General features: G+C 42.2%; 1 protein-coding gene across 2 annotated transcripts in view; it reads left to right on the top strand.

Moving 5' to 3' along the window:
- The first annotated feature begins 1,534 nt into the window (after positions 1 to 1,534).
- Positions 1,535 to 26,114, top strand: part of ICE1 (interactor of little elongation complex ELL subunit 1) — a 58,784-nt gene continuing 34,204 nt past the window's right edge. Inside the window, exons 1-10 of one of the 2 annotated variants that reach the window (XM_060009687.1) lie at positions 1,535 to 1,834; positions 14,773 to 14,831; positions 15,467 to 15,501; positions 17,816 to 17,834; positions 18,595 to 18,706; positions 20,248 to 20,324; positions 21,287 to 21,324; positions 23,531 to 23,613; positions 23,831 to 23,870; positions 23,954 to 24,010. In XM_060009687.1, the coding sequence (XP_059865670.1) occupies positions 1,751 to 1,834; positions 14,773 to 14,831; positions 15,467 to 15,501; positions 17,816 to 17,834; positions 18,595 to 18,706; positions 20,248 to 20,324; positions 21,287 to 21,324; positions 23,531 to 23,613; positions 23,831 to 23,870; positions 23,954 to 24,010 (604 nt within the window). In that variant the 5' untranslated portion in view covers positions 1,535 to 1,750. Of the gene's footprint in view, positions 1,835 to 14,772; positions 14,832 to 15,094; positions 16,765 to 17,659; positions 17,735 to 17,815; positions 17,835 to 18,594; positions 18,707 to 20,247; positions 20,325 to 21,286; positions 21,325 to 23,530; positions 23,614 to 23,830; positions 23,871 to 23,953; positions 24,011 to 26,114 lie in introns of those variants that run through there. The other variant, XM_060009686.2, reaches the window with a different exon arrangement.

The following is a 26,114-nucleotide window of genomic DNA, read 5'->3' as shown; positions in this document are numbered from 1 at the left end:
GAGGGTTCCCAGTTCCAGCAAGGGGAGGTGCGCTGTGTGCATGGGTGCAGTGCAGAGGGAGATAACGCCGGAGGGTAAGCTGGTGTCTCCTCCACGAAGAGACTCTGGAAGAAACACTCATTTGGGAAACCTTAAATAAAAAGGAAGTTACTCTTAAGACCAGTTGTCTGGGATCGGAAACCAGAAATGGAAAGTCACCAGGACCGCAAGGGCCTCCTTTCCCCTTTCTCTTCCAAGGTACACCTGCTTCCCCGCTGTCCATCTGCTTACTTCTCCTTTCACTTTTAACCCTACTCTTGCTTTCTTCGCATCCCACAGCACCTCTTGAGACAAGTACAGGTGCGTCTTAAGTGCCCACGACAGGTAATCTAGGGATCTGCTGGATACCTTGCCCCTCCACCTCACAGCAAGCGTCAGCCACAGAGCGTGTAAGCAACGGCAGGGGTGCGATATTTGGAGAGGAACCCAGAATGCTTTCTTGGAAGGGGTGTTTCCAGTTGCAATTTCCATCCTGTACATTTAGGAAGGAGCGGGTAAGGTCTGGACGTCTCCTTAACACATACAAAGCTTGTACTGAATGCTAAGAAGTTGGACTTTCTAACCAGACGTCGGGAAGCCACGGGAGGCTTCCGAGCAAGGTACCGATGACAGAAAGCTGTGATTATCAAAGAGATTCTGGTGGCGGTGGGTATTGGCATACAGATGGGAAAAACTTCGGTTCAAACAAGAAGATGGGGACCTGAATGTATCCAGGAACTGCGGTCAGGTGAGGATTTCTTTTCTTTTTTCCCTTTCCAAGAGATTTAAAAAATAAGACTTGGTAGTAGCTAGCAATTGGTGGCAGAGTCGCCGAGGATTCGGCCAGGCGCTGTGCTTGGCACCTAGTGGGTGGCGGCGCCCACAGCCGGCTTCAGGGACGCGGCGGGGATGGGTCTGGAATGAGGCCGAGGAGCGCCGGGTCGGACGGCAAGTGGACACAGCAGGCGCTGTCGGGAAGAAAGACGTTCCCGGAGAAAGGACTGGTCAGCGGCGACGACAAACAAGGCGAGGCGCCAAAGCGCACCGGGCGCGGCCGGAGGAACCATTCGGTGTCCGCCCGCCGCGCGGGGCGTTGGGAGCTGTAGTCCTGCCGTCTCCTCCTGGACCCGGCCGGACTCGGACATCGTCCATTCCTCCACTTAAGAATCGCGCACTGACCCGTCCGGGTGCGGGGTCCTTCAAGACCATGAGGCGCCTGGAATGACGTCATTCTCAGGTCACCTCCCCCTCGTTGAAGGTTTTAGGTGTCTATGTGAAGTGTGCCACACAGCAAGCCGGCAATGAAAGAGTAAACGCTACACTGTGGAAGAAGGGCCCCTCCGATGTCTCTTCTCTCCTCGACGTTTCCTTCGCACCCGTCTTCTCAGCCGCATCGGCGCGGCTCCTCTCCCTATTTTGCTCAGGCAGCGCCTCAGGCAGCCCCGCGCCGCGGCGAGGGGCGGAGCGAGCCAGGGCGGGGCGGGGTCCTGGCCGGACTGCGTCGCGCTCGGGGGCCGCGCCGGGTATCGTTTCTTTCTAGTGCCCGAGGCAGCTCTGGTTCGGAGAGTGGTTTGTCAGCTCCACGGGGACCTCTGTGCACGGATGGACCCGCCCGGACCCGGCGGGAAGCGGCCTGGCAGGCGGCGGCCCCGGCGGCGTCAGCAGAGGCAGGACAGGGCCGAGGTCGCGGGTCCCTGAGGCGCGCGGGCTCACCGGGCCCGGCGGCGGCACCATGATGCCGGGCGAGACCCACTCGGCGGCGCCCGGGACGGCGGCGGACCTCTCACGCTGTCAGGGCTGCGCTTCCCTGCAGCAGGTACGGCGTCTCCCCCGGGCCGAGGGTGCGGAGGGGCTGGGCCGGCCGTTCAGGGCTCCGGCTGGGTTCGGGCCGCGCGCGTTAAGCTTCTGCGCGCTGCTCCCACTCCCGGGCGGAAGCCCCCCTCCCCCCTGCCGCCCTTTCCTTTAGTTGCTTTGGAAACGGCTTCCTTTGCGTTATTTAGGTTTAGGATCCAGGATTCATTTACTGGGACGCAGTGGTTGGGGAGCGAGTTCTGGAGGGCCCCCTGCTGCCTTTATGCAGTCTCAGGGCTCCCCAGGGCTGACTTGTAGGTAGATGAGGGATGGTCAAAATGACAAGCGAAGCCACCTTTCCCAGGATAAGCTTTTTTTATTGTGTTGGTCCGTCCTTAAAATATTTCTTGCCTGGGGGCAGGTTCTTATGCGGCCTGCGTATTGGCCGAGAGGTCATTCATCGATTAAAGGCATGACGATACTGGAGGTTCCTAACTGTAGCGTGGTCTGTGCGCTACCGTGACAGAAGAGCTGCTAGTGTGTGGCCCCAGGTCTCACGGAGTCGTGGAAATAGTCCCAAGTAGTCGTTTCCACTAGCCTCTCCCAGCTATCTGATATCAGGAGTCTCTCTTCTGGCTATCAGTGTCTTTAATGGTAAAGCGGAACTGTCCACTACGGTATTGACATGTAACTAAATTATCACCTATTTTACTCAGTATTTTAGGCACCACGGACATAGTGGTGAGCAAAGGAGGTAAGATCTGCTGTCATAAATAAGATACATGTGTGCAAATAGGACTTTAGAAGGTTTTAAGTGTTAGGAAAATAAAGGAGGAGTTGGAGTGGTGGTTTTGTCTCTTGGCTGGGGTGGCAGCAGGCAGGGTGATTTTGAAGTGGTGGCATTCGGACACCTGAATGATGAGAAGAAGCAGACTGGCAGAGGTGTGAGAGGAGTTTTCTAGGTAGAGGGCTTAACGGGCGAGCGATTATTGACGTGAAAAGGAGCAAGGTGTCTTTGAGGAGCAGAACGAAGTCTGGTTGGTGTGAGTGTAGCGCAGAGGGGAGAGCACTGATGAAACCAGAAAGGAATGTAGGCTAGATAAGCTTAGGGTTTTGTTTTGTTTTGTTTTTATTTTAAACTGCATCATCTATGAACTGATCCCAAATATTTAAGGGCTGAGAGCAGGGGAGGGAGAAAAGGAAGTCATGTGCTGGCACTCTGAAACAGAGGGGCAGCTACTAGTAAAATAATTGTCTGAGCTGAGCTGCCACACGTAGGAATTTAGAACGTGCTTTTGTTTTTTTCCCTCAAAACCCAGGAACGTGAGTGAAGTTCTCTTGACTCTTTCACGAGTTATATTTATTCTTTGGGCCGGTTTATTTACTCAACAAATATTTATTGATCACCTGTTGTGTTTTAGGCAGTGCAGTTACAGTGTGGGGGGAAAAGCGAATATTCTCCATCTCTTGGAGCTTCCATTCTAGGAGGTGGGGGGAGGAGACAGATTAAACAAGTTATGTGAGAAGGTAATAAATGTGCTGGAGATAAAGTGAGCAGAGAAGGGGGGAGAACAAAAGGGTGAGGAAGGGGCCAGGGGCTAGTGGAATTTAAATAGGGCGTCCGCACAGAGGTTGTATTTGAGCAGAGGTGGTGAGAATAAGTTCTGTTGATGTCTTTGAAGAAAAGCATCCCAGACAATAGAAACGTCAGGTGTGGGGGCCTGACGCAGGAGCTTGACTGGTGTGCCCGGGGAGAGCAGGGAGGCGCTGTGGGCATGGTGGAGTGCATGTTGGTGTCTTGTCTGCTTGGGGCTGCTCTAATGAAGTCCCATAACGTGCGTGGCTTGTCAGCGACAGGAATTTATTTCTTACAGTTATGGTGGCTGGGAAATCCAAGATCAAGGGACTGGCAGCTTTGGTATCTGGTGAGAGCAAGATGCCTGGTTCATGCCTTCTTGCTGTGTCCTCACATGGCAGAAGCGGGGAGAGAGCTCAGAGCTCTCTGGGGTCTCATTTATAAGTACACTAATTCCATCCATGGAGGCTTTGCCCTTACGACCTGTTCACCAAGCAAAGGACCAATCTCCAAATGGCTAGCATATTGGGGATTGTGTTTTAGCATATGAATTTTGTGGGGGACACAAACGACCTGTAGCAATCAGGGAGTTTAATGAAGTCAGAGAGAAGAGAGCTTGACTGTGGGAGCCCTTAGAGACCATTGTAAGGATTTGGGCTCTTACTCTGAAAGGATAGTGAGTCCTGAGAGGCTTTTGTGCAGCAGAACGACTGGTGTAAATTATCTTGTCCAGTTGTGGATCTGATTTTCCTTCAAAAACTTGGTCTACCCGTAGTAGTCCCCATCTTGGTTCAAAGTAGCAACTGTATCCTTCTGGTAGCTTAGGCCAGAAACTAGATGTCATCCTTGGTTCCTCACTTTTCTCTAATAACCTGCATCCAGTCCATCAACTGATTCTGTTGGCTTCTTTGTCAGCCACCCATTTATCACCGTCCCCACTGTTTCCACTCTTGTGTGAACTGCTGTAATCTCTGGCCCCGGGGGTTTTTGCAGTAGCCTCCTGTCGCTGCCTTCCTTCCTCCCATGCCACATTCCTGCTACTGGTTCTCAAAACAGCAGTACTGAGTTGTCCTGTGAAGTCCCTAAGTCCTGGGGTCTGCAGGCCTTTCTGTAAGGGGCAGCATCGTAAATATTTAGGTGTTGTGGTCTCGTTCACAGATACTCAGCTCTGCCTGCATAGTGTAAAGATGACCACAGATAACACTGAAGGAATGGGTGTGATTATGTTCCATGGAACCCTGATTTGCAAAAACAGGCCAAGGACCTTATTTGCAGACCTCTCTCCTAGATGCAGTACTCCATTGCATTTGGGTTTTCTGTTGCCTGGAATGCATTTTTAGGGGAAGAGAATGGTTAGTTGTGAGTGGAGTCCATGGAATAAGTCTTTAATATTGCAAAGTAAGGCTGGAAAAGTAGGTTCCTGGCAGATTATGGAGGACCTTGAATGGTAACCACCTTAAGGTTTTGTGCTTAATTCCGTTTGCACCATGAAGAGTGAAGGGTTTTGTATGGTTACTACACAAGAGCAGTGTTTGTAGTAAAAATAACCGGTGGCGGTGTGCATGCTGGATTCAGGAGGTAAATGATTTCACTAATGCATGCTAGTGGTAATAAGAGGGTGGCTTAACTGAAGGGTCTTGGGATTGGGAATAGAGAAGAAGAAGGTTCTGAGTGTGAGAAACTGCAAAGAGTGGACAGATCTCGAGTCAGGAAAACAGAAGGTCCAGAGATTTAAATCCTGAGTGACTCTGAGAACTGTGGTAGAGGTAGGAAAAAGCAGACACCAAGATGGGAGAGACGTTGGAAATGTAGGAGCGAAGCTTTGGAATGACGTCAGCATAGTGGATTTTCAGCTGTTTTCACATTTGTTTGTAGTGCGAGATGCTTCCAAGGTACTGTGATATACTTCCAGGGAAATAGTGAAGCAGCCAGGTCAGATGGGCACTGAGTTCATTGTAAGAATTTTATTTGAAGAGGGAGAGAGAATGGAGAAGTGTGTTCTGTCTCTTAAAAGAAAACCAGCAGGCTCATGACTAAGGTGAGCATGGAATGGTGAAGCAAGGAGAAACAGAGTTAAACAGGAAGCATACGGAAATCAGGATGAGAAAGATGGAGGGCTGAGAACAGGCGATGGCATTTGCCAGGTAGAAGGTCCATGATCGGTCACCGGTAGAAAAGAAGTTTCTGCAGGGTTACATAGTGTCACAGCAAGTTCTGTATTTCAGCTAAAATTGTACCAGGGAGAAACGGAAGAGGTTCTGTACATAGAGGAGGCATCCTGCTGTATAGCTCTAACACGCTGAGACTTGTGGATCTTGCGGAACATACATGAGCACATTACAAGCGTCTTGCCTGCAGGAGCCCTGGCATCAGTGCTGTGGCTTCATTCTGAACCTCATCAGTGGCTGTGGCTTCATTCTGAACCTCCGTGGGAGGCTGGCTGTCTCTGTCCCCAGTGGAACAGTGCTGGGGTGCGCTGCAAGTCTTCCTTCCTGTCTCACTCCTCCCTGCCCTCTTTCTCTTTTTTTTTGGCCGTGCCCACAGCTTGCGGGATCTTAATTCTGTGACCAGGGATTGAACCCGAGCCCTCAGCAGTGACAGTGCAGAGTCTTAACCACCGGACTGCCAGGGAGTTCCTTGCCTTTTTTTTCTTTAGTGGGTGCGGAGATACCCACTAGTTTCTCTTTTTCTAGTCTCTCATGTCACCGTATCTGTTTGCTCATCCTTATTGGTTATAATGGTTTATCACTGATCTGTAGCCCAGTGTGCATATGGGTTGCCGAGCTTTGGGAATCCTAAACCAAGGTAGATCCTTACTCTGGTGATATTATGTGCAATTAAACAAGTCTTGAGTGGTTTTAAGTCAAGCTGGCATAAGTCCCTTTAATTCTGGTGAAGGAGAGGCCCTTTTATTTTACTAGTTTCAGTCATTGCAGAGTGAAACAGTTTAACTCTCTTGGGAATCCAGGTGGGAGTTTGAAGCACATAGTTACACTGTTTAGCTCATGTAACTAGAACAAATGGTGTTTGGTTGTCCTTGGAGCAGGTTTGAGCGAATTATTTATATAAATAATTATTTATATAAACTTTTGTTGAACTCCTATTTGATAATCACCAGTGGTTTGAACTTCATCATTTGGAACTTGAAACATACTTGTCCCTAGACATAATGATTTGTAAGTGGTTATAAAGAATGCTTACAAAATTGTAATTCATTCATTTAGTGAACATTTTTTGAGCGTCACTGTGTCTGTGATGCCGTGGCATGTGTTGGAATACAACCATGAACAGAAGAGGCATGGAGCTTGTGTTGTGGCTAAAGTTACGGAGGAGTGAAAAAGCAACCACCATATAACTGTAGTGTAATAAGTACGCATAGTTATTGAAAAAAATTTGAGGAAAAGTGGACCTGCATAGGTCAGATACATGTTGGTCAGGGGTCAACTGTACTATTTTAGGGGATGTTCAGGGTAGGTACCCTGGGAGCATCAAGGACGGATGGGTGAAGGCTTTGCAGCAGAAGGGAGTCTAGGCCTGAAGGTGGTTCCTTACTAAATAAGAGGCAAGAGATGGAGGGAGAGTATGGACAGAGGGCGCATCATGTCAAAGACTAGGAGGGGAGAATGGAGTCTGTGATAGAGTAAGCACAAAGCAAAAGGCGAGGAGAGGAAAACGAGGCCAGCGAGGCTGGAGCCTGCCTTCCCGGGCGCCAGAGCCTCTCAGCTCGTCCTGGTGGGTGCGCGCAGGTGAAAAGGGGTGGGCTGTTACCACTGTGCCAGAGGGCATCACCGGGGTCCTGTCTAACCGTTCAGAGACACACTCAGCTCTGACGGAGCTCGACCTAGACTCTCAGTTTTAAGTAAGAGCAGTTAATAAGAAGTTAGCAAACAGGAGGAGGAAGTGTGGCTTATCAGAGAGGATTCAAGCTGACCATTTAGCAGATCGCCCACAGCAGAGCAATCAAGGAGATTAGTGTGGTTTTAAAAAAGAATTTATTTTGAAATAATTGAGAACTCATAGGAAAGTTGCCAGAATAGTGCGAAGAACTCTGGTATTCTCTTCACCCCACTCACAGGTTGTCAAGATGGTTGCATTCACTCCATCATGGTGTGCACACACGCACACTTTCCCTCCCCTGCGCACTCCACAGAGTGTTTCCTCGAGACCTGAGCACTTGTCAGCAGAATGAGCCACAGCTCTCCAGTCAGGATGTAAGCCTCGGTGCAGCACTTCCCTGCAGCCCATAGACCCGTCCGATTGTGCTTATGGTTAGGCCCAGGTGTAGCTTTTCCCTTTCTGGTTCAAGGTCCTATAAGGAAGATGTGTTGTATGTCATTGTCACGTCTCTTCAGCCTTTTTCCTTTAGTCTTTCTCTGTCTTTCACGTTCAGGGAAGTTTGAGTACAGCCTTGTATCCTCTGCGGAACATTTGGCCAGATCTGGAGACATTTTTGGTGGTTACACTGTATTAGCGGTCCCAAGACCACACCAGATTCAGCGATTCCCTAGGGGGACTGCTCCAGCGTGTGGTATATTGTAGTGAAAGGATACAAAGGGCAGGCGAGTGGGGTGACGTGCAGAGGAAACCAAGTGAGTGACTTGACTCATGAATTCCTCTAGCAGTGTGTTGTGACACGTGTGACGTATCGTCTACCAGGGACTCTCATTAGAGACTCAGAGCCCAAAGACTGCTAGGGGCTGGTCACGTGGGCACCCCCTGTCTAGCATGTACCAAAACTCCAGACTCCCAGAAGGAAAGCAGGTTTCAGCATCGGCCACACTGCACAGTTGAGGTACAGGGGGCCACTCCTGTCAGTTTGGGGAATGGTGGGAACCCTCCAGAAATCCAAGTTCCCAGACGCCAGCGAAGGGCCCACGTCTCGAGCAGGCCTTTCTAAGGACAGCAGTCTCAGGCCGCCCTGTGAACTCTTGTCTGCACCACCCCTTGGGGATGAGGCAGTGCTCTGGACACATCGTGAGTAGAAGCTAGGGAAGCTGGCAGGCCTGTCCGTGCAAAGGGAAGCCCCACAGCTAAGAATCTCCCATCTCCAAATGTTAGTATAATTTGAGGTCGACTCAGGCAATTTAGTTATTCCATTATCATCTGTGTATTTCCTTGTTCGCTCTGTGTCTATGTATTGTACTTAGTGGTTTAGTAAAACCGCTTTCCTAACTATACTGCCGTCTCCTCTGTCCACTTCTCAGCCCCCAGGCCCACTGCGTGCTCCGTGCCAAGGCCCCCTCTCCTCACCCTGTGCGCTTAGCCACCATGTCGATCCCGCTTCCCCGAGAAGGGGAGGGGAGACGGGAAGCACAGAGTGCACTGCCTCTCTTTTCCTCAGTGCTCCGTGCTCACGGTGACGTTCAGGAGGCTGTGGTATGGCTGACATGCACAGTGTGCTACGGCGGGGGCGGGGGTATGGGGAGCACGTCTGAGTGGCATGGGGGGCGGGGCGAGGGCTGCTCTGGGGGCTGCGTTAGGGAACACGTGAGCGGGTGAGCGTGATAGAGCTTGAGGAGCTGGGCCCGAAGGCAGAGAAAAACAGAAGGTGGGAGTTAGGACAGCAGAAAAGATAAATAAAGCTTTCCAGTAGATGTTATAATAGAAGTTCCAGAGGAGAGGACAAGACTGCAGGGAGAGAAGCTGTAATCAAAGACGCCAGGCCACCTTCCCCTTGCCTGGAGAGGAAGAACAACACCCTGGACCCTGCGTCCTTCCCTAGAGGCTGGACAGCAGTAGGGAGGGCACACGGTGTGTGTACTCGTAAGTGACCGTGAGTCAGAAGGGCCCTACTGCCTTCCACCTAGACACAGCCCACTCAGCATTCACAGTTCTGAGATCCATTAGAGACCTTGATTGCAATCAGCCTAAGTGACCTTTGAATCAGATTGGAGAAAAACCAAAGAATGTTTTATTAGGACACTGCAGTAACAGACCAGATTCAAGCTGCCACTCAGCCAGGCCATAGGAAAACAGTTAGGGACTGGAGTGCTGTAGGAAACTAAGACGTTGTCCTCACTCAGTTTGTGTTTTATTTTCCTGTGTAATGCTATGTTTTTTAAGTCTTTAAAATGAGAATTATACATGAGCATAGTTTAGAGAGACAGCTAGATGTACAGAATTTGTTAGCCCCCAGCCAGCCTGTCCCCGTTCCCTAGAGATACCACTTTTGTTTGCACTCTGTGTGTTTCATCTGGTTAAATAATAGATGTATATTGCTGCTGCTTGTTTTTCAGTTTTAGGCATATTGTTTGATTTCTGACTTCGGAAGGTGAGGATTGAGCTGTCATTCTGCCCTGTACCCCAGCACCCCTGAGCATTCCCTCCTGCCCCCCGCCCCCCCCAAAAAAGTCCTCTCAGTGTAGCTGTGAATTTCCCTTAGGTCACTATTCGGAGTTGACATCATTATGACCATTTGTTTTTCAGAGCCAAACTATGGAGTAACTTAGGATGATTTTTCCTTACCTGTGTGTTTTCTTGTTTCCCCGATTAATGCCTATTTCCTTAATTCAGTGTTTTCATCTTGAAAATGCTAATGAGTGTTCACTATGTGTCAGAGACTGTTAAACACTATATATGGCTCGTTCTGCTTAACCCTGATAGCAAGCCAGTTAGGTAACCCCCTACCCCCGAAACACACACCCAAACCAGTTTCAGTCTCCTTATCTATAACATTGGAAATAGTACTGAGGCAGGGGTAAGTTAAGTCAGTTTGCCCAAGGCACCCTTCCAGGAAGTGGTGGAACAGGAATTTGAATCCAGCTGTGTCTTACCTCTAGAGCCTGAGGTTTCTGGAACGTCTCTGGCACAGTTCTTGACATTACAGAATGGCATCTGGAAGCAAGCCTGGGAAGATGAGATTGACTAGCAGAGAACTCGAAAGAGAATGGGAAAAGAAGGAGGTTATTTAAAAAAGAATCCATTTAGGGCTTCCCTGGTGGCGCAGTGGTTGAGAGTCCGCCTGCACGGACCGGGTTCGTGCCCCGGTCCTGGAAGATCCCACAGGCCGCGGAGCGGCTGGGCCCCGTGAGCCCTGGCCTCTGAGCCTGCGCGTCCGGAGCCTGTGCTCCGCAACGGGAGAGGCCACAACAGTGAGAGGCCCGCGTACCGCAAAAAAAAAAAAAAAAAAAAAAAATCCATTTAAATGCGTGATGACGCTACGTGGCGCTTGCAGTTCTCTGCCAGTGAGGTAGAAATATCATCTTAATGCCTTCATTCCACCAGATAATTCTGTCGTTTTGTTCTTAAGGGAAAAAAATCCCCTTCTGGGCCTTTAGAGCTGCTCCAGTCTGGTGTGCAGCTGCCTTTCTGGATTCTCTTTACCTCTGTTCTGCGTCCGCCTCGTCCTTTCTCAGTTTACTCCAGGATTTGGGTGGAGTGTGTCCACATCCTTTGGCACCTCCCTGAGCAAGGGTGTCTGGGAAGTGAGTTTGTGGAGACTCCAGGTTTAAGAATGTCTGTTTTGCCATCATGACTGGCTGATAGCTTGTGCAGAATTTTACCTTGGAATTCATTTTCTCTCAAAATTTTGAAAGCTTGCTTTCTAGGTTTCTAGATGATAGTTGAAGTCTAAAGCCATTCTGATTCCAGGTTCTTTGTACATGACTTGTTTCATTTTGATTTTTTTCTGTCATGATTCTCATAGGATCTTTGTTTTGTCTCTGATGCTCTGAAATTTTGTGCTTATGTTTCATGGTTTGTATCCAGTTTGTATTGATGTGCTGGGCCCTTTCAATTTAGAAACTTCTGGCTTCAGTTCTTGGTTTTTTTCTTCTTGAATATCAGTATTTCTTCAATGATCTCTCCATTTTTCCATTCTTCTCTTACTGGAACTCTTGTTGGGCATGTGAGACTTCTTGCACTGACAATCTGATTTTTATTTTTTCTTCATTCTTTCCTACATCTGTGTTTTGTTTGTTTGTGTTTAAATTTTGGAGGACATTTTTTCAGCTTTATCATCAAATCTTCTGAGTCTTTTATTTTGCTTCCCTGTTTTTAATTTAGTTATAACAGTTTTATTGAAGTATAATTCACATACCATAAAGTTCATCCTTTTAATATGTATAGTTAGGTGGTTTTTAGCATATTCACAGTTACACAACCTGGTCGCCACTTGTAAAACATGTTTACCCTGGCCCGTGCCCCTGCCAAGAAACCTCTTAAGCATCAGCAGACATCCCCCTTCCCCAGCCTGCAAGTCCCTGGCTATCACTAGGCTACTTTCTGTCTCTCTGGATTTGCTTATTATGGACAATTCATATGAATGGAATCATACGGCGTATCGCCTTTTGTGACTGGCTTCTTTCACTGAGCAGGTTTTCAAGGTTCATCCACATTGTAGCATGTGCCATTCATTGCAGTTCATTGTCAGATATTCACATTGCATGGCTGTACCACATTTTATTTATTCATTCATCAGGTGATGGTTCATCCATTTATCAGTTGCATTTCCACTTTTTGGCTAGTGTGAATAAATGCTCTCCTTTAAATAAGAGTGTACAAATGTGGCATGGGCATGTTTTCAGTTCTCCTGGGCATATACCTAGGAATGGAATTGCTAAATCATCTAATTAACTGTTTAGCATTTTGAGGAGTGTCAAATTATTTCCACAGCAGCTGCACATTTCCTGTTCCACCAGCAGTGCTATGAGGGCTCCAGTTGCTCTGAATCCTCACCAGCACTTGTTATTGTCTGTCATTTTGATTTCAGCCATCCTAGTGGGTGTTTGTTTTTAATTTTTAAAAACTTTTTGAAAAACTTCTAAGAACTCTGAGTATTCCTTTTAAAAATAGCTGCTTGTTCTTGTTTTATGAAAATAACATCATTTATCTCAGGTCATGTTAATTAGTACCTTTAAAGGTTTCTCAGTTTTTGTCTACTGCAAGTTGCTTTGGTTCATTTTGTTTTGGTCTCTCTTTCATATTACAGGTTCCTGTCTGATGTTTGGAAATCTTTGATTGATTGTTCATATTAAGAGCGGTAGCTAATAGAGCGGTGGCTGGCAATGCTGAGTGTTGCGGGGTTTTGGACCCTGAGCTTCATTGCAGTAGGTCTGGGTGGGCCACTTCTTGACTGAAGAATATCTCATGTTGCTACTTTAGATCTTGTCTCCAGGCTGGTTAGATTTCCTCAGAGAAACGGCTTCTGGTCTCCTGCCTGGAGGGCAAAAGGATTGGCTGCCACTGTCTGGGAGCTTAATGGGGAGAAGCAGGCGGTCAGTATCAGCGCAGTGTGCTTAGATGTACCTGGTCCCTCTGTTTTTGGTGCATTCCACCTGCCCCAAGTGTTCACAGTGTTCTAGGCAGAGGCTTCTTCAAAAAGCAGAGCTCCTCCTGCTGGCTGGGGGTGGGGCAGTTTCCTGGTAGCAGAGCAGAGTGGGGATTTGAGGGTTCATGCTTACCAGGAAGCTTGCAACTAGTTATCTTCTTAGTGACCCCCGTCCAGCCTTCCTGAGGACCCTAGCCCCTCCGTGCTTGTTGAAGTTTTGTAGTGTAAACTGAGAATTGAGTGGTTTGCCCCCCACCCTCGCCCTGCCCGCCTCTCCTGGGTCTGCTAAATCTGTATTCTCAAGTCAGCTTTCCTGTGTTCCTTTGTCTTTTATCCTCGTCTCATCCTTGTGGGTTTGGCCTTTTGGGAAAAGAAATCCCTTGACTTCAGTTTTAGCTGGTTTTAGGGAGGGAGTAAAAGCAGATGCATTATTTACCCCCTCTGCCTAGAAATCTGCCATGTAGAATTTACTTTTTACTTAATGAAAGATTTTTTTTAAATGTGGAAAGCCAAATACACTAAAGTTATTGAATAGTCCATTCATTGCCCTTTGATTTATAATGTTCAGAGTCTCTACTGTACCCAAGAATCAATTCTAGAATAAAGATAGAAATAGGAAGAAAGGGCATAAAAGTACTAGAAAAACATGTGGAAGACTCCTCATGATTTAGCATCTTAGGTGGGGTAGAGCCTTCTAAATATATTAGGAAACCAAAATTTAAGAAAAATGACAAATTCAACTAAGTGAATATTTGAAACTACTGTATTCATATATAGTTGTATTTTAATGATCAATTGAGAAACATACACATGTATATATTTGTAACTTTTGGACCGGATGTTACTGTTCCTCATATATTGCAGCTCATAAGAAAAGTGCAACCACACCAATGAGCAAATGGTATAAGGGGCCGTTTTTCTTACTAAAAGAAAAATGATGAGGAGATAAGGAAGATTTCTCAGTATCACGCATAAAGAAATATAAATGAAAAATATGTCTCTGAGATTATCAAAGCTCCCAGCTATCACTAATGCAGGGAACCTATTTGGACTTCATCCTAGGGGAAACTAGAAGTGTCTCCCAGAGAACTGGGCAAGGAAATACATTGCCTGTTGTTAGTAAAGACTGAAAAGGACCTAACTGGCTTTCAGTGGAGAATTGGTGAATTGAGTACATCCAGACGTATTTTAAATATATAGTGATAGTTCTGAAAAAATATATACAAAAAGTAACAGTGATTTTTGACAGGTGTTGTGATTATGAGATAACATATACATTTTACTTTATATATTTTAATGTGTAGATTTTTTTATTTTAGTAAATATGTTACATGTATGACGGCAAAGAAAATGCATGTATTAGCATGAAGGAAAATAGTTCTGTAATTCTGAAAATTAGATTACCTAGATAGAAAAAGATGTTTTGGGGATAATTAATGAAAAATAAGATCTTATTTCTGAAGTTTATCAGTGAAAAAAGGAGACATTAAAGGAAAAAGTCACTTAAAGAAAAGAAAATCTGTTCAGTTTTAAATTTTAGGAACATTTTGAACAGTGTAACTAATGTTTTTTTTCTGTCAAGTTGATAGCAGTAATTTAGAGCCACATTTGCAGTTTGTCCCTAAAGTGTAACATAGATCCTTATAAAAAGAAGTTTCACTTAATCTTGACCCCATTTTAATATTCCTATGTGCTTTTCCCATGTTATTTTTATTTTTTTGCTGTTTTTAATAATTTACATGTATTTTTGGATTAAGTCCTTTCGGAAATAATGTGAAGTGTAGACTGATGGTCAGTAGTAATCAGTGAACTAAAGTAATGAATATTTATTGAGTTCTCGCAGTGAAAAAGCACACATAGTCAGAGCATCAGTACAACTGCCTTGCTGTTAGAGTGACGTCATTCAGGTAAAGAAAGAGATTCAGAGAAATGCAGCATGGGCTCAAGGTCACATAGAATCTCTGTGGGTTTATACTCAACATAAATAATAGATTTACATATTTCCATGTTTATATAATATAGTGAACAGTATGTTTATATTTTATAATGCTACAGAAAAAATAATAAAGTAGTTTATATTATAAAAGCAAATAGCTAACTGTAGCTTTTTTTCTTTCAGAATTTAAATGAATATGTTGAAGCATTAATTACCCTGAAGCAAAAAATTATTAATACAGAGTGAGTATGTTTTCCTCTGTTTGGCCGAACTTCGTGAACCTGACATACAAGCTGGAGCAGATGGTGGTGGTGTTAGACCCCCTCGGGCTGAGAGTGGAACTGGGGTTGCTCACCCGGTGCCTGTGTGGTGTGGGTTATAATGGAACTCCTCAGGGCCTGCCCCAGGCCCTCGGCAGCCAGAGCGCAGAGTCCTAACCACTGGCCCGCTGGGGAGTTACCAGTGCTCAGACCTTTACAGCAAGGCTCAGCGGTTAGAACATGATTTTTGCTAAACTGGAAATTTTTTTTAAAGCTGTTTTCTATCTTTAAAGCCTTCTTAGCTTTAGGACTGGACATCGGATTTCTTTGTAGTAAATTTCCTGGTGTGATTGTTTTTTTAATCCTGTGAAAGTTACAAGAATTTGTAGGCAAAGATATTATTTAGATCATAGGAATTTTAACTTAAAAACTCATGTATCATTGCAGTGCTTTTAAGGAATTTAAGGTGATATGTATGTGCATATGTTTAATTAATTAAACATAAATTTGTTGCAGGAAACCTAGGAAGAAAGGTGCCTTGTACATTTGGAGACATGATTTTAACATAGTGTGTTTTCTAGATTGAAAAAGTAACATAACTCTTTTCTTTGTTACAGTAATTTGTTGACAGAATATCAGAAGAAATGTGATGATATCCTTTTACTGGCTTTTTCGTTGGAATTTTTAAGAATGTAAAGGAATGTGAGAAATTTCATAGTTACTCTTTGGAAAGCGGTGCTTACAGGCTCCAAGTAGGAAGTGCCCCTGACAAGCGCAGTTGAGCAGCTGTCTTCTACTCATAACACACATTTAATGGTCAAGGCTGCTGGCCTCCTTGTTATAGAATGTGTTTTGTTTTTGTCATTGATTTTCTTAAGGTTTCGTAAGCTTTTTAAAGAGTAGGTCTTTTTCATTTATACTGAGGACATGACCTGTGCTCTTTAGGTTTAGGAATAATGTGAAGCTGAATATGATGCTATGAGAATATTTTGGGATTTCTATAAGGAGTGCACTGTAGGAATATTCAGAATGCAGGAAAATTAACTTTTGTTAATTAGTTTTGTGACTTGTAGAGAATTAATGAATATATCCCAAATCATAGTGTAAGTTTGTATCCCCAGGACAGCCCTTGGTCTCTGTGTCACCGTTTTGTCCAGTAGCCGTTTAGAGCACCTGCAGGCCTCTGTATTTTCTTGGCAGGGCGGAAGTAGTGTGCACAATCATTCCTCCCACATCTTTTGGTGATACTTACCTGAATTAAGTGTCTCCTGTGACAGTAAACACACATACGTGTGACCCGCAGCCTTAACTTCAGTACTGGAGCAAATAACTGCTATTCAACTCTGGCAGTAACCTGAGGCCTGTTTCAATATTATTTCTGGCATTCCTAAACTTATATGTAATCACCAGTTATTTGTTTGTGTTGGTACCATTGTATCTAATTTGTGTGATTAGAGGAATAAAATCAAGGCACAGCATTTCGATTTATTTTTAGTATCTCAGGTTTTACATTCAAAAAAATACGTCTTTGAAAATCTCCTCTTGTGCTTTATTGAAATTATCAGTCTGTTTAACTATAAATGTATGTTATTGCAAGAGTAATATCTTTGATTTTGAAAGCTGTACAGAAACAGTTACTATAAACACTTATAATTAGCTAAATAGGGAAATAGGCAGTTAATTCCAGTATTAGGAAAATATGTGTTCATTGTATCCTTTTTGGAGAAAATGGTATGAACTTTTTGAGGTAATTACAAACGTAAGCTAGCAGGGAAATTATTGATTTACTTTTCTAAAATTTATAAAATTTAAAAAATCAATTGTTAGAGTAATTTATTAAAAATTGATAAAACTTTTTGATTATTCTTGAATTTCCCTTCTGCAGTGTGCTAATCTGCTTCAGCCTCAACTATAGGTAAATACAGATTTTTTTTTTTAAACACATCTGACTTTTGCTCACAATATGTATTCATTGTACCTCAAGTATGCAGTTGTTTGCTCTACAACCTGAGGTGCCAACGTTGTAGGTTTAACATGGCTTCTTGTGTGACTCTATTCTTTACTCTTTTGTGTAATTCTGACTGTTTTGTTGTTTATTAGTTCCTCTTTGTACAGGGCAGAGAGTATATTTTATTTCATCAGATATTTTTTGAATTTTTCTTTCTTGCAAAGACTGCAGTAATTTAGGGTGAAACTCCTTAATCTTCAGAAGTTTACATTCTAATAGAGGAGGGTACAGATGTGTTGTGACCAACAGACCTTTCTATATTGTGATATGAGAGTAGGATTTGACAGGTGGTGAAACTTAAAGGAATGACTTTTTGCTGTCTTAGAACATTTTACTGGCAGCATGATGGGAAATGAAGTTACCAAATTGCGCAGACTGAAAAAGTGAAAGGTTTTCCAGATTTTATGTTCTCCCTGTATTTCTTTTCTCATTGCTCGTTAAATACATATATATATATATATATATATATATATATATATAATTCATTCAATATTTATATTCATTAAATATATATATACACACATATATACATGGTTTTAGTAAGTATGTAACTCTTATTTGCTGGAGTTGAGCTCTGGACTCTGAGAAAAGAAGGACAGGATGTTTGGGTATTCTGATACATACAGGATTCAAGGTAGTTTTCATTAGTTGCTTATTGCATTGTCTTTATTCTTGGAATTTAATATTAATCGTATAGTTAATCAAGAATCTTTTTTAATTTATAGAAGTACATATTTTGACTTATGGCACATGTTATGATTAATAGGAGTAACTCAGTAAAAAGCTTTATCATATGTTGTAGATGGAACTTTGTTGTTTTTTAAGAATTATGATTTTGCCTGTATGTATGCTGAACACAGATTATTGGAGTTTTAAGGTGAGTTTTATCTTCAGACAAGATGAAATTGTTTTATCGTCAGTAGATAAAATTGTCACAGTTTTCTTTAACAAGTTTTACAGCTGCAGTTTGCAAGAAGGTAAGCTAGCTACCTGTTTTCCTAGTCTATTTGGGGTAGACACTTATCGGACTAGATTTTTACACAGATTCAACAAAGTGCCACATAGAATTGACCCATTATGTAGACTGTTTCTTTGATGCTTATAATAAAAGAAGATTCACATTTTCCTTACTATTAAATTGTCCAAATGAATTTCTTACCGAGGTCTTAAATTACAGCCCAGTGTTTGATTTTTCAGTAAATTTTACTGATCTTGTGGCCGCTGAGATGAAGTTTATTGCTATCAGTTATTGTTGTCTCTGTGAATTGGATAATTTAAAGTGGTTGTTTATCCTGTATATTTTGATCAATTTAAAGTAGTCTTACTTAGAATTTAGTAATGTTTTATACTCTGATTACATTTGTCAATTAGAAGAAGGCAAAATATGGTTATAAAATGACCACACAGTTGCCGATCATTGAATTGAAATCAGTGGTGATGAACTCAGGATTGAAGAGCCAGATCACCTGGCAGATCATCCAAGTGTTTTTGTATTCTCCAGCAGATTGAGAGCCTATTGCGCTTGCTTCTCATATGGTTTTGGCTGTACTTTTATTAGAAATAGACTCATGTCAGAAATAAAAAGTGATACATAAATCATTTTGGTACAAATAGAATGCATTTAAAAAGAGAGAGTCTTTGTTTTTAGGTAGAAATAAAATTGAAACCAGTAGATACATTTAATAATTCACTGTAGATACTTTTGCATAATAACGTTAATGCATTGTCCATTTTTAGAGAGAATATTACTCTGCATAACCAAGTGGAACAGATGCTTCAAAAAATTTCTCCTCTGCAGAAGTGTCAGGAAGAACTGGGATCTTTAAAAGCAGAGCTAGAAGAGAAAAAGGTACCTAAAGTAATTTTCCTACAGAAGGTTGTCATCAGTAAATTAAGATCTACTTATTTACTATAATTGGGATAAGGGGACATTTTATGCCTTAACAAAGGACATAAATGATAGTCAAGACTCTTAAGTGTATTGCTATACTTAGAGAACATTGAATTAGTAGATTGATGGCTTGGTTCTTACAGTAATTATTAGTAATTAATGTAATACTGTATTAGTTGCTTATGCTTTTTGAGAGGTTCAGTAGAGGAACCTTTTTAGCTATGAATTTTTATGACTTTATGTGCCCTGCATTGCTTGCCTTTTCCATTTTTCTTGCTGTAAGTGTAAAGTAACCTGCAAAAGTTCAAACTTAAATTACAGAAATTATGTTTTCCATTTCAAAACCCAGTTGCACTAAGTAAAACTATTTTAGATGCTATAAACTTACTTTTAATATAAATTTTTTTTATTGGAGCCTTAGAAGAGAATTCATGGCTTTTACAAATTAAAATAAACTCTGAAGCCAGTGAAGTTAGGTGGTTAGCATTAGGCAAGTCGTAGCCAAGCCAGAATGATTGCTGACTCCTCGGTCTGATAGTATTTGTGCCTCCCAGTCTTCAGATTGTTTCATTTTAGGATGCCATGCACCTCTCTGAGGTTTACATACTCAAACAGTGGTCGATTTTCCTATTTCTATAGGAATTATTATATATTTAACTATGCGGTGAAAATTAAACAGAAACAATCAAGATGTTGAATTTTGTCTACCTCTGACTACAAAGTAATGTCATCAGCTATACCTGAGAGGAAACATGAACATTGGAATCACAGCTGAATAATAAACCTAAATAGTCACTCTTTCACTGTGACGTTCAAAGAATTACTCAGTGTCTGGATCCTCAGACCCCTCATCTGTAAAAAGGGGTCATAAAGCCCGTCTCTCAGAGCTTTGGCGACCGAAGAGCTATACACATTATATTGTACTGTGTTATCAGGCTCAGTATGTTTCTTTCCCATTCCATAGTGTCCATAGGGTATACATATTGGTGTTAACATATTTTCCCCAATTATCATTAAGTATAATGTTTTATTTTATATTTTTGCATAGTAGTAATAATAGCTTATATTTATTACCTCTAAAATTTCTTTAGGTTTTGTTGAATTTTAATTGGCTGCAACAAAAATATTAGCTATTCGATATTATGAAGATTTGGGGTTATTTTAAAATTAGTATATTTTAAGTTTTATAGCTCTGTTTGATTAGACTGTTTTATCATATTACCTCTGTTTAGGATCTGGTTATATCTGTTAAAATGTTCAATGAATTGTACTTTGGTTTCCTGCCTAATCATATGTATTCATTTGGTTAATTTCATACTATTAAGTGGTGATAATTTAGCTTATCAGGGTCAAAATCCTTGTCACTGGTGGTCAGTGACTTTCAAATTGTTGAGATATACATATATGTGTATATATATATATATATACACACATATATATATATATATACACACACACACACACACAGACACACACACACACATTTATTTCCTTTTTAGAGTTCTCTGAAGTTGTATCAGGATACTCATCAGGAATATGCTCGTGTGAAAGAAGAATGCTTGAAAACTGATGCTCAGTAAGTATTTCTGAAATTAACTGTGGAAATAGTGTTTTCAACTTTGAAAATGTTTAATGCTTAAATCAGTAGTGTTTCTCTTTTCTCTGTCTTTGGGTATGTTGACCATAATTAACTGGGTGATCTTGAACTAGTCTCACAACCTTGGTTTCCATATCTGTAAAATGGAAATTATACCTATGTGGAAGGATTAATAGGAGTAAATAAGCCATCTTATGTTAAAGGCCTGCACAAAGAACTCCATAAAAGTTTTTATGTCTATATGCATACATGCTTGTATGTCTGTATTTTGTTTTCGTAGAGAAAACATGATTATCGTCTCACTTCTTTGTACCATTCCTTTAATAGATATCATCTGGAATGGGTGTCTGTGTTCCATTAATGAAAGGGGCTCTTCCAAAGAAGTCAGTTGATTGTTTTGAAGTTTAATACTATATTCACATTGTTTACAAAACTCGTGAGCTACACATACAGTAGTTTAATGTAGATGCGATGTCACAGTAATTCAGAGACTTTCTCAGAGGGTTTCCTACCTTCTCTGCCTCAGAAGTCTATCCTAAAACAAGTGCAGTTTTATGGCCACTGCCTCCTGTAAGATGGTGGTACGGCCCTTGCCTGCCTGTGCTCCTGAAAGCAACCGCACCTAGTCAGGTGCTGGACTGAGGCCAGGATGCCACCTGGACGCATCAGCTTGGCTCAGAGATGAGCCACACAGGCACGATATGCCGCAAAAATGCAGAGTTTTAAAAATCCATCTTACATATATTACACACTAAATAGCATACTGTTCTTTCTGAAGTTTACCTTCAAAACAGTTGCTGGTATTTTTAATGATTGATGTGTTATATTTGTTGTGACTAACATTTTCTTTATTATGTAAATCTCAATAATTTAAAAAATCATGTATATCACAAATTGTGAAGTTAATTTTTTTTAACCATTTTAATTTATACAATTATCAGGAAGAAGAAACTAGAAGCCAAGGTGAAGAAGCTGGAAGGTAATTAGCACTCTTGTCCAGCTAATGGAAGTCATTGTCTTTGTATGAATGATTGGTAACTGTACAAGGCTGTAGTACTTGGTCAAGTAGTTGAGTCCTGTTTTTGATGGTGCATCCCTGGATGAGTGTATTAAGGGTACCGTTAGGAAGAAGGTTGAATACTGTACTTCTCTCAGTTACTGGATAGACATGGAAATGGAATGTGGCATATCCTTGAAGTGTTCACTCAAAATAATAACAGCCCATACTTTTACTGTAAAAAGCAGCGATCAAGAAACGGACTTAAATTTTGAAAGTTGAATCTCATGGGGCCCTCTCATTTTTTACTAACGAAATAAATGGTTAGTAGAAAAGGATACTACTTTTAGTACTGAGAAACTTGATGTATTTGGATGGTTGTGACACACTCATGATGGAGAGATTTCTGTGAGATTCCCTACAGTGGGAATTTCCACTGTGTCCCTGCGCACCACCCCCCTGCCCCCGGCACCCCACGTTTGCTCAGGGCCTTCTGTCTACACTGAGCAGGCAGAGGGCCACACGAGAGTCTGCTCAGCCCTCCTGTGGCAGCTAAGAGCCCTTTTAGGAATTGAATCCGAGATTTTTTCTTCTGTTTTCTCCTCCTTATTGGGTGGTTGTGACGTGGAAATAACATCAAGTAGAGACAAGTGTGACCTGCCAGCCCATCCCTGATCCCCTCCTCCTTTCTCTCCAGTGTGGGCTGGGGCTGCCCTCGTAGCTGTGGGGCTCACGGACCTGCTCTTTGCCCTGTCATCACTCCCGTAGTCCTCTGCTTCAGAGAATGGGTTTTTTTTTTTTTTTTAATTGAAGTATAGTTGATTTACAATGTTGAGTTAATTTCTGCTGTACAGAGTGATTCAGTTATACATATATAAACATTCTTTTTTTTAATATTCTTTTCCATTATGGTTTACTACAGGATATTGAATGGTTTCCCTGTGCTAGACAGTAGCACTTTGTTGGTATCCAGTCTGTATATGATAGTTTGCATCTGTTAACCCCAAACTCCCACTCCATCCCTCCCCCAGCCCCCATTGGCAACCGCAAGTCTGTCGAAGAACAGTTTATTTTCATTTCGAGTGTGAAGTGAGAATTTGAATAGAAGTTGCTGAATATATTTCCAGTCATTAACTTGCCTTAATTGAGCCCAATTTTTCAGACTTAGGTTCTAAATGTTTTGCTAACAAGTTTTCCTCTGATTTGGTTGTTGCACAAACATTGAGTGTGGCAGTAAGTACAACATCACTGTGTTCTTTCTCAGTATTACCTTCTATTGCTACTGTGTGGAGATAATGTCTATTTAAGGAAAAATTTTAAAGGGATCTAAAATGCCTGTGAGACTATATGAAGCTTTTACAGCAAACTTCCTTTGAAGCGAGAGTGTATTTCCCATGTGACAAAAATATATTTCTAGTAAGTGACAGGGCTAATAATCAGGTAAAGAAATACTCAAGTTTGTTAGAGGAATCAGGAGAGGATTGTTACTGTGGTGTTTATAGGATTTTACTTTTCATAGTAATTGTATATGAACATATTCAGATAAAGTCAATACTGCTCAGGTTCTTAATAGTATATTTGAACCATTCAGAACCAAAAACTCGAGTTAAGAATTTGCTCTAGATCCACAGGAGAGCTATAAAAATACCTTAAAAGTAGATCTATGTAAAGATATAGGGACTTAGAATGAGTTGGCTTGATGCAAGGGAACTCCAGGCAGGAAGGAGTAAAAATATAGTAAACATTGAGAAGATTGTCCCTTCCCCCAACTGAAGAAAATGGTCTTAACTATTGCTTGATAAAATCACAGTTCTAAATCTCTAAAACTTGAATGTTCCTGATTGTTGAAGAACAAGGGGACCACGGCCCCTCCCTCTAAAGATCTTGTACGTTGGCTTGTTGCCTGACTAAAGGGTCGGGGTTGGCTTGTTTCAGGATTGGAAAGGAGTCTTAGGGCCTATATGCCAATTCTTCAGTTTTGTAGATAATAGTTTAAACAAAAGTGTTCCTGCATTTATCCGTGATTCTGATAGAATACTGAAAGAACAGTAACTTTTTACAGAATTTGTTTCAAATTTTAAGAAATGAGGAAAGCTCTCAGTAGTTTATTTTGAGAACTTCATTAATGGTAATTATAAATGTGGTAAATTACTTTTCTCTCTTACTTCACTGCACTCTTTAAATAAAGAGGCTGCTGTCAAGCAAACTCAGGACTTCAAGCAACTAAGGAATGAAAAGAAAATACTTGAAAAGGAATTTAGGAAGACACAGGTAATAGATAACAGCAGTGCCCACACATGTTCAGATCTTCCCTCCGGGACGCCTTGGGTCCTCTGTAAGCCCCGTGGGTCCTCGTCATGAGGAGTCACACGTGAGGCCCCCAGCTGAGGGCAGTCAGCAGTGCCCCTGGGTCGCCCCCTCTTACATCCCGTCTAGAACTAGCACTCCTTTATCCACTGCAAACACTGCTCGTGTTTTGTTTTTACAGGAAAAGCTTGATGAATTTTCTAAACAGAAAAATGAAAAGGGTGAGTATTCAGTTAATGCTTACTTAAGAATTCTATTTTGACACACAGTATTCTTTTCTAACTGTTTTTTCCCCACATTTTAGAGTTGAGACATATTGGAACACAAATTTCAAGTGATTCTTATGGAAGCATCGATAAAAGTAAGTATACTGCAAATTTAGTTTCAATCTCTTTGCATTTCTTTTAGTGGTTTGGGAGGTTGCTTGTTACTCTTACCTATAATTGTGGGAATTCCTGGGCTTGTACATGTTTTTTGTTAGAAGAAGCCATCTCCTATTTCCTGTCTTCATTAGATCTGTGTATGTTACCACCTTGCTGTCTGATAAAATAATATAGTGAATGAAAGAGTCAAAAAGCAGTATTCCTTGGGAAAGAAAACTGGGAGAGCTATACTTTCCACACTTTTCAATAAATGAGTATGTTTTCCTCATTAGATTATAATTTATCAAGTTAATGTATTAGATTTCATAGGTGCCAAATATATAAAAATGGTTAAAGTCAGGCAGGGAAACTGTGGAGTCAAAGCCCTGCAGTGTATTGTTGGAAGACAGAAGGGTTTACGGAAGGCCGGAAGTTACACAGAGGAGTGCAGTGGTGCTCACAGGACAGGGACGTCCCCAGCGTCCCCGGCACGTTGCAGCACTGAGCCTGCTACCTCATGGATGAGGAGGTGTAACATGAGAAGTGGGGATGCTGGAGTTTCATGTCAGTTTTTCTACTTACTGTTTGACCCTTGACCATTGACTTCCCTTCTTTGTGTTTTCATTCCTAGTTGTAAAAAAGAGATTATGAATTTCTTCTCTGCCTATCTTCTACTGTTTTGGTAGAGATACATTTAAAAAGGCAAATAAGTAAATAATGGTATTTTCATGTCACTCATGTTTTCTCCAAATGGAGATTATTAAAACCACTTACACTGTTTTGTGCAAGTATGCAGTGTCTCTTCAGAAGTCTCCTTTACCTTTTTTTCCTTCCTTTAATTTTTTTTTTTTTAAATCCATAGATCAAGGCTTAAGACTAACAGTTGATACTTTGCAGTTGCCCGGGCCCTGAGTCTGTTTATCACTATCACTGATGCATAATTCCATGTGCTTTTGACCTTTCTTCCTACTCTTCTGAGGTGTGGAAAGTGGGACTTTGAGTAATAGGTGCTGCTGAGAGAAGCCGGACTCGGCAGCACTGGGCTTTCCCAGCTAACAGTCAGCTGTGGACTTTAACCTTCTTTCTTTTAGGATTCTGCTGTTCTCAGGCCTCACTATTTAAAACACATCCCTCACCCCCTTCCATAGTTGTTCTCTAGCCATACATTCTCTAACTTCAAAGAACTAGTTACTTTCTCAAATAATTTTTTTTTTAATCTATCCTCACTGTAAGGGAAGGGATACTGTTTATTTTTTCCAAACAAGTAAATAAATGAAGTCTTTAGGAATCTGCTGATTATTTAGCTGTGGACCTTAATGGGTTTAATACCTAATTCTTAAGTAAATCTTTAACACTTTTCTTTGTTCATACCTGACTTCTGAAAAACCTTACAAATTAGGCAGAAAGAGCACTGGGTCGGCTTCACTTTTGAGAAGACTGCCTGGGGGTTTTGTTGGTCTGCCTTCCTTTCAAATTCCAATGAAAATGGCAGAAGATTAAGAAAAAAAGAAAAGGATAGTTAAAACGTGCTAGAAATTAATGAGGAAGGTGTAAAGCAGATGGTGTCAGTTGGTGATGAAACCCCAAATTACAGAGAAAAGCAGCAGCCCTCAAAAAGCAGGTTTTCACCACAGAAGTGTGTGCTTCCCTACATCAGAGGAGCGGGCACGGGAGAAGGGGCAGTGCATTGGCAGTCGCCAGGTGGCCAGCGAAGGGGCGAGAAGCCTGTGGCCTTCTGGCTTTGAGACTGTTCCTGGCAATGGTCCACAGGCTGTGGCCCAAAGTTCAGTTCTCTGAAGTGTTTGTTAGGACATGGGAAGACCCAGAGTGGGTGTGGATGTCAGAAAATTGGGTTACTTATGGCTGCTTTGAAGGACAGCCCCTCCTGTTCCCAGAAAATGAGATATTTGTATATATGCCATGTAAGTCCTCACAACCGTATTCACTCTGCTTCCTCCTTCTGAAGACAGGGTCCTGTGGGTTCATGAGATGAGGACCTGCATTGATTGCCAGAGGAATAGGACTAAAAATGGATGCCGTAGAAATGTACTCTGGCTGTGAGAGACGTCACTGAGAAAAAGCAGTGACAGGGAAGAAAGGCAC

Source organism: Delphinus delphis, chromosome 3 (genome assembly GCF_949987515.2).
Source record: "Delphinus delphis chromosome 3, mDelDel1.2, whole genome shotgun sequence".
Classification (NCBI taxonomy): domain Eukaryota; kingdom Metazoa; phylum Chordata; class Mammalia; order Artiodactyla; family Delphinidae; genus Delphinus; species Delphinus delphis.
This window is presented reverse-complemented; position numbering and strand designations above follow the sequence as displayed.